General features: G+C 29.5%; 1 protein-coding gene across 2 annotated transcripts in view; it reads right to left on the bottom strand.

Moving 5' to 3' along the window:
* LOC106465611 (proliferation marker protein Ki-67-like) overlaps positions 1-8621 on the bottom strand; it is a 79346-nt gene that overhangs the window by 65944 nt on the left and 4781 nt on the right. Inside the window, exon 2 of one of the 2 annotated variants that reach the window (XM_022393535.1) lies at positions 1812-1935. In XM_022393535.1, coding sequence (XP_022249243.1) covers positions 1812-1903 — 92 coding nt within the window. In that variant the 5' untranslated portion in view covers positions 1904-1935. Of the gene's footprint in view, positions 1-1811; positions 1954-8621 lie in introns of those variants that run through there. The other variant, XM_022393534.1, reaches the window with a different exon arrangement.

Below are 8621 nucleotides of genomic sequence, written 5' to 3'. Positions count from 1 at the left end.
AAAATAGATATATTTTTTAAGAAAGACGTTGATTCAAGATTGTTAGGGTCAAGAGCTATCGAGTGGCGAGTGCAAGGTCTTTACATGAATTAGGCTTAGGACTTTGAACTGATTTTTATATTCTTTTGAATTTAAATTTGTAGTTTTAAGTTCAATAATTTAGCATAATTTTATATTTAGTTAATAATAATAATATGATTCAGTATTTAGAATGATAAACTTGTGTGATTTGTACGTAATACTACTAGTACCAATACCACATAAGAATTTTATACTTTTCCTTCTTACAATCTTTACTTTGTAGTAAGACATACACTTCTGTTGTTATTGCTTTACAATTAAAACAGTCTAACTGATACACACACATATATATATATAGTTTATTCTGATATTTTGCAAATGGTTTAAAACTCAGTGTACAAGTGACAACAATAAAACCCATATGTTGGTTGTGAAACAGGCTAAATACATTCATCTCAATAATACAGGGAAGCTATGACATTCTCACAGATGGGGTCTCAATACATTGAAGAGCTAAAGTTTCGAATTCCAACATAAATCTTGCCTATAATGAGAGGAATGTGACCAGGACTAATCTTTTAAGTACTGTCAAGTAATTTTCTTTGTAATTTATAGTGTCTATATCATTTGTTAATCTTTTCTAACAGGATGTATCAAGTAACAAGGGGTCAGGCTCAGGCAATTACTTTTGTCTCTGTAGTGAAACAACATACACGGACATATGTTGAAATAAACTTGTTTGAAAGTTCAAAATGATATTGAAGTACCGAAAAGCTTTCTTACTGTCATATGTACAGTAATGTTCAAATGCACCCACGCTGGGCTGAACAAGAGTGACCCCCAACAGGGGCGAGATAGTTTACGGAAAACATACAAAGTTCATGCTGCTGACCCCATGGTTTATTCAGCATAATAAACAAAAGTATGACTGCAATGAAACATAAACATAAACTTGAAATAAAAATATATTTATGAAACAAAATTAAAATGTTTTTATGCACATGTATAAACATGAAATCCTAGTTAAAAATAAAGATACTAATTTATTGTTTAGATTTATTTACAAATATTATTTTCCGGTCTTGTATATTACTTGAAACCATAAGGAGAGTACGTGATTATTAAAAAAATTAAAAATAGATAAAATTTGCATTTTATGGACAATACAAATTTTGGGGGATTTCAAAATAATGTACTAAAACATAAAAAGTAACAAGTTCAAATCTGGAACAAATATAAATATCGTAATCATTTCTTATAAATACCATTTCCTAGTGTAATTTTCCAAGATATTAAAGATCATAATGCAAAAACTAAATTTATCCAAAGTAACAGGCTTTATGTTTCTTAAACTACATGCATTTATGAAAGGTCTTATGAAGTTTCAAACAATTTCATCCACTAGTTTTATTGTTGGAATGAAATATAGCAAGACTTGCATTGCCTACTAAGAAAGTTAGTAGCAGGTTGTCATCGGGTTAAACCAAAAGCAGTCTTTTGTTCTCTCAATGTTGTTAGACTGATTTCAATAAAATAACTTGGTTTTATGGTGACTTTATGATGAAGTTACTATAAACTAACAAAAATTACAGTCACAATTCAAATGTTAACGTACGTGTTGTTATTTTACTTGTTTCTAGAAGTACAAACTCAAAGTATTTTCTAAACTTTTTTATGACTGATTTATTTTATTCATTTCATGAATCAATTACATCAAGTACATACTATTTGTGAATTATTGTTGTAAATGCAACCAAAAAGAAAATCAGCTATAATTCTGAATGACTTACCTCCCAAACAAACACTTGTCTGCAATTAAAGGAAAGGTTGAACCATCCTGCCCCGAACGTTTGATTATCACAATTTTTCCAAAAAGAGGCATTTTGAATGCTTACAAATTCTTCATGCAAAAAACCTTAAAAAAATAGAAAAGTGATCAGTTTAACAGTAATTATATTAACATCCTAAATTAAAATGTAGTCAGTGATCAATTAACTGGTTTATTAAATGTCAATGTAGCTTAATGAATAAATATTTAAAACATTCTGATGCCAGTTTACACAACTCTTGTTTTAAAAAGTGCAAGATCAAAGCTAAGCAGTTTTGAAAATAAAATAATTCTACCACACTTCCTTAGTTCACAGAGTTATCTTTCCATCACAGCCTTTAGCAAAGAACTAACAATAGTTCAATTTTAATGAAAATAGTACAGGAATTTTAGTACCACTTCATTGAGATGGGGGAAAACTAACTCCAGGAAATTGCATTTTTTAATAATACACAATAAGGTTTAAACCTAAAACTTAATGTACTACATTTTCTATAAATTATTCTAATTCCATACATGAGGATTTATTTGCTTAAATCAAACATTAACAACTATATTTATATTAAGATATCCTTACTAAAGACATAAGTTTTTAACCTATTTTCATGGAGTTTTTTTCTTCAATAATTTGAGATAAAAAACTTTGTATGCTTATAACTTAAAAGTAGGATATTCTCCAAATCAATGAAATTGGCATTTGTTATTAAGGTTTAATTACACCTGATACTTATCCATAACACATTACTTAGATTTACTGAAATATTGTCAATTTAAAAAAAAAAGTATCATTTTAGTTAATAAACAAACTCACAGAGTTGAAGCTAAAAGCAACTACACTAAACTTTTAAAAGAAACATCACAAAAGTACTATTTTGGTTTAAGTTTTACACAAATTAACATACAATATAACAAAATTAAGAACAAGTTAATTTTAATGAAAAAAAAATTGGAGAATCTTATATTCTTTGAAATGTAGCTTTTCAAGAACTAAGGTTTTAAGCAACATGCTATTATTATTGAGATTTATATTTATTATATAAAGAAATATGCTGTTCTTATTTTTCACAGCTTATTCCTAAATTATTTTTACTATTCTCAGTTTTAGCAATGTTTAAAGAATGCTGATAGCAAAGTTTTCATTTGATACTAGAAATGAATTTTTCTAACCCCTGACAGGTGCCACACTCATTTTCTATACTATTCCTTGAGCTTTACATGTCACATGTAGTTACTTTACATGCATGTATATAGTCACTAGAAAGAATTCATTTTACACTATAATCCAACAAGTTATTTTGAAATTGGCACTGAGCTTTTGTCATCAGGTAGATGTAATTGCCAGTAGTATTGTTGGTTGCTTTGTGCACAATAGCAGTTATAGTTATTTCTTACCTAAATATTAGAGCTGAAACAAATATTATAAGTAGTGCTTCGAAGCTTCTTGCAAGATAATTACCAAAGCTTTGAAGCTTCTTACAATTGAGTATACTTGTTATATTATAACAATGTATGTATTTAATTTGTTACAGTTTGATTGTACATGAGTTTGACCTTCAGGCATTTGACCTGTCAAAGTTTAATATGACTGGACAGCAGTTGTGTATTCTGAGCAAGGAAGATTTCCTAGAGTTTGATTACAGGCCTTCTGGAATCTGGAAGCTTTTATTTAGCAGCATTACATACTCCATAATCTCCCATTCTTCCACCACTTTCTTCAGCTTTTCTGCAATGTTTATCCCCGTGTGCTGTTCTGGGAAAGGTAAGGTTTCCAGTACAAAGGCCTGTAGCACCCAGCTATTATCAATGTAATGCATTGTTACGGTGACATAACTTTCCGTCGCGATGCTCGTCCATATATCCGTGGTTAACGATATAAACACTGCTTCTTCACTTAGCCTTTCTTTCAGACGTTGTTTGCACGTTGCATGTTTAAGGTTGATATCAGCGGTAAATTGTTTTCTGCTTGGTGAGACATATCCCAGCTCCAAGTACTTCATTAAGTTACGAAAACCATCACATTCAACAATTCGAATGGGGCGTAGGTCTTGAACGATCATTTAAGTCATTCTGTCTGTTATATTCTTTGCACGTGTATCATTGCACTTCGCAGGCCTTACGACTTCATCAAGGGTAGGCGTCTTCCTGCTCTCCGTTGTGGTTGTCTCGATGTCCGGACAGTAAAGAGTCGAGTGCTTCGACACGAGGTGATTCCATAGGTTTGTTGTCTTTTTTACAAATAGTGCACATGGCTTTCCTACGGTCATGAAGTTTCTTATAAAAACTCCATACGTCCGAAACCTTTTTACAACTACTTCCAACCGTGCCCTTATCTGACGCCATTTTTTCTAATCAAAAATTGTATGCATAGCGCATACGTATAAATAAACGTGTGAAAATTCAAATGGGCACTGGCAGATCCGAAGTCTCTGTCAGCTTTGAAGCTTCGGAATATTTGAATACTTCGTCTCAGCCCTACTAAATATGTTATAGTTAGAGAGACAGTTAAATTGCATTTAGGGTTTACTTTTATACCTTATTTAATTATGTATTATTTAGGCTTTAAAATGCGTAACTGAAAGGTTTAAACATTTTTTAAATTTATTTCAAATACTGTCCCAGTTCTCAAGGCTTACGATCTTGCACAAGTGTATAATAATTTTACTGAAGGCTCGCACATCTTTCCCGAAGATACCATAATACCCCCCCCCCCCCAAGGTTGTCGCTAAATTGTCACTAGGAATCATAAAGGGTAAAGGACAGGAAAGGAAAATAAAACATTAAAAATTAAGTATATGTGAAAAGGAAAAGACCTGAAATTACAAATATCACCAAAAGATCTTTTAAGATATTCTCAGAAATATTAAAGGGTATGTACATTTTTCTATTTCATAATTTTAAACATTTTATTGCACTGTATGATGATGATAATATCTACAGTAGTGATATGGTAAAGAAAATGAAAAATAAATTACAAACATTTACCTTAAACAAAAACATTTGATATTCATTTAGGAGATTCTAGAGGTTATGCAAATAAAACTCGAAAACTATAAGGCAAATAAAATAATTTATATACTTAAAATGAAAATCAGTCTATTTAGTCTTAGTGCAAATAACTACAACAAATAGATAACATATTCTTAGGATAAAGACTTAATTAAAATGTCATTCTTTGTGTACAAGATACTTATAATCTTTAACAAAATCTTGCATGTGTTTGTGAGGATGCATTTAGAACTCTCATTGTTACCACATATTTTGTTGCACATATATCATTCCTTTGTCAGCTTCCATGCAAATTGCAGGTTACAATTGCAAAAGGGTTAAATTTTTAAGAGAAAACATCAGCAATATTCCTGAACATTCTATGTGAAATGTTAGAAATGCATTAAATCACATACATGTTAATCCTTTGGTGTTGTGTATAAAGACTGAATATTAAAAGCACAATGAGCAAGTACCAAATGATGTTTTCTTCAAGTTTTAACCCACTTTAATTTAGTTACAATGTGTTTTCACAGGAGGCAAAAAGACTTGAAAAATTCTGCCTCACCACTCCTCTAAAATTATCTACAAAATAAAATAATAACTAAAATGATGCAATTTCAAATTTTTTTCTTTATATGTGTTGTTAATTTGTTTTCAATAAAGTTATTAAAAAAATCAAATGACTAACCCAAGGGTGTAATTTTCATTAGGATGTTAGAAAATATTAAATTTCCTACCTGCACAGATACAAGTTGGCAATGCACAAACAGTCTGAAATCTTTATAAAAGTTTGTTGCTTATTTTTGGATCAAACAGTTTCAAAATGGTGAATTTTTAATGTTGGTGATATCAAATTCTATAAAATTCAACTTTCTGCAAGTTTTTTTGTTTTCAAATTTTTGAAGCTTGCTTGTTTGTTTGTAGTTCTGCACAAAGCTACACAATGGGCTATCTGTGCTGTGCCCACCACGGGTATCAAAACCCAGTTTCTAGCATTGTAAGTCTGCAGACATACCGCTGTGCCACTGGGGGGCATTTTTGAAGCTAATAAAACAATAAATATATCATATCTGGGATGATTTTCTTTCTCTTAATCTGTTTACTAGAGAGCTACTTTCCTTGCTTACAAACACTGTGAAGTTTTAAACCTTAATTTACTATGCAACTTGAAAGTTTGTAGCACTGTTAAAAGGAGAAATAAAATACAACCTGTTACTCCAGAAAACACAATTGTTTCACCATTACAGCTTCATCAGGACAAACTAGACACTTGCCAAATGATTTAGGTTTATACAAAAGAGTTCAAGTCTTCACAGTAAGATGGACTTCACCCAAGAACATATAAACAAATTGGAAGTACATGCAAATGGACAAGATTATACTATTTAAAGCAACACATATGTTATTACACTAATTAAATACAAAGAGTAAAAGTGAAAAATTACAGGGTGATCTTTTATTTAACTGTGTGTGGCCTAATCCCTAAAATTAACACTTTCACTACAGGTGGGTGGATTCCACCTAGCCCACATCCCCCAAAGTAACCATAAAGCAGTAATACTGTAACTTTTAAGATGTATGCATATCTTCATGAAATTTTCAAGATTATCAGTAAGCATTTTGAGGCTTTTGTACACAAAATATCAGATTTTAAATTAAGTTTTAAGATTTTTTAATTAATTATTTACTCAAGCATTTTTTTCTTTTTAAATACTGACTATCTATGCAATGTTTTAATTTTAAGATTAAAATTACTTTTACGCATCAGAAAATAGTCAAACTTTACATGTGAAATCTCTATATCCTCCAGATAATTATGTAATTTCTTCAAAAAAATTTATATTCTACCCTTTATTTTCACAGTTTTTCTCTGTATGGGTTTAGTTTGTTTGACTGACCTCATATCCACCATAACAAATTAGGAAATAGACACAAACTATGTTTTTTTCATTCTAGAATGACTATAAATTATAACAAGAAATCACAAATGTTTATTTTAAATAGCTTAAATCTTGTAATATCATACATTTATATATATATTTAGTATTTTTATTTTATTGACCTTTCAGCATTGTCTGACTAGCATTAGAGAAGTTGCAATCACTGATGCAACACACAAGCACTCTATGTTACAATATCCAATAGCATAAAACTGGCCTTTACAAAGTGCAAATGTCTTAGTTCTTTCCTAATGGACCAGTATTTTGTAGAATACATTTACACTTCAGTTATACTACATTACATACGTATATACATTATTACTATTTACAAATAAGTTCTTAATTTCAATTATTTTTCTTAAAACATCGAACAGTAAATAAAGTAATATAGCAAACAATGATTTTTTCTACTTAATAATTTTTATACTCACTTGCTGTAATTTGCTAAGCCTTGTCAAATTTCGCAAGTGGAGATGTAAAACAAACTTTTTTTTAAGGTTTTATATATGCATTTTGAAATTTGGTTGATTCACAAAATATAATATCTCGGAAAACAGAAAAGACAGGAGGTTCATATTTTATATTCTAGTTTGTAAATATTGGTAATTCAAGTTTCTAATTTGCAAGAAACTATAGTCTTTGTATTTGGGCATCACAAACATCTAATTTGAACCAAAACTGCACCCAATGTACCATGTGACACACAAAAATAAAAAAATTTAGGATTTTTCTAAGTACTGATTTTTAAATTAAGCAATTAATTAATACTAAAATTTGAATTATAAACTACAATTTGATATCAAACTTATTGACATACATTCATAAAATAGTAGTTAAATAAAATTTTGAATGTAAGTACAAATGTGATGACATGTCCTTTGACCCCTGACCTGTAGCAATAGGGTTAACTTTTCCAGCATGGGCTCGGTCCCTAGGACTAACCACATAACCATTTTGTGCTTGTTATAGTTTTCATGCTATAACTTTTAAATTAGTAAGTGTATGTTAATGAAATTTGGCAGATTATCAATAAACATTACAATGCTTTCATATTCAAAATACCAAATGTTTTTATTATGTCTTAAGGTTTGTAAAGCAATGTTCTTTTCATGCTTTTTTTTTTCTTTTTGCATGTTGCCTATCCAACAAGCAAAGTAACTTTCATTTTAAGAATAAAAATACTTTTACGCACCAAAAAATTTTCGAATTTTACATGAGAAGTATTTATAATGTCCAAATAATTATCAAACATTTTTCAGGAAAAAACTATTATTTTATCTGTTATTTTCAGTAACGAATCTTTGTATGGGTTTGTAACCAACATAAAAAATTAGAAAATAAAGATAAATTATGCCTCTTTCATTCTAAAATGACAACAAATTATAATAAGAAAAGATAAATATTTAGACTAAATAGCTTAAATCTTATAACATTATACATTTATATATATTTATTATCTTTATTATATTGACCTTTCAGCCAGAAATTACAATGATGCGGCACACGTGCACTCATGTTACCATATCCAATAATATAAAACTGACCTTTAGTCTTTACAAAGTGACCTGTCTTGACTGTGCTTTAGTACACTATTATTTTGTAAAATACACTCACATTTCAATTATTATACATTATATATGTATATATTTTATTGCTATTTAGAAATAAGTTCTGAAACTTATTTTTCGTAAAACATAGAACAGTAAATAAAGAAGTAAAGCATATCCAAACAATCATCTTTTCTAGTTACAAACTTTGTACTCGGTTGCTAAGCCTTTTAAAATTTTGCTCATGGAGGATATGAAACAATTTTTTTTTAGGTTTTATATATATATATACTAGTT

Source organism: Limulus polyphemus, unplaced genomic scaffold, assembly GCF_000517525.1.
Source record: "Limulus polyphemus unplaced genomic scaffold, Limulus_polyphemus-2.1.2 Scaffold1999, whole genome shotgun sequence".
Lineage (NCBI taxonomy): Eukaryota > Metazoa > Arthropoda > Merostomata > Xiphosura > Limulidae > Limulus > Limulus polyphemus.
Note: the sequence above shows the minus strand (reverse complement) of the source record. Positions and strands in the feature narration are given on the sequence as shown.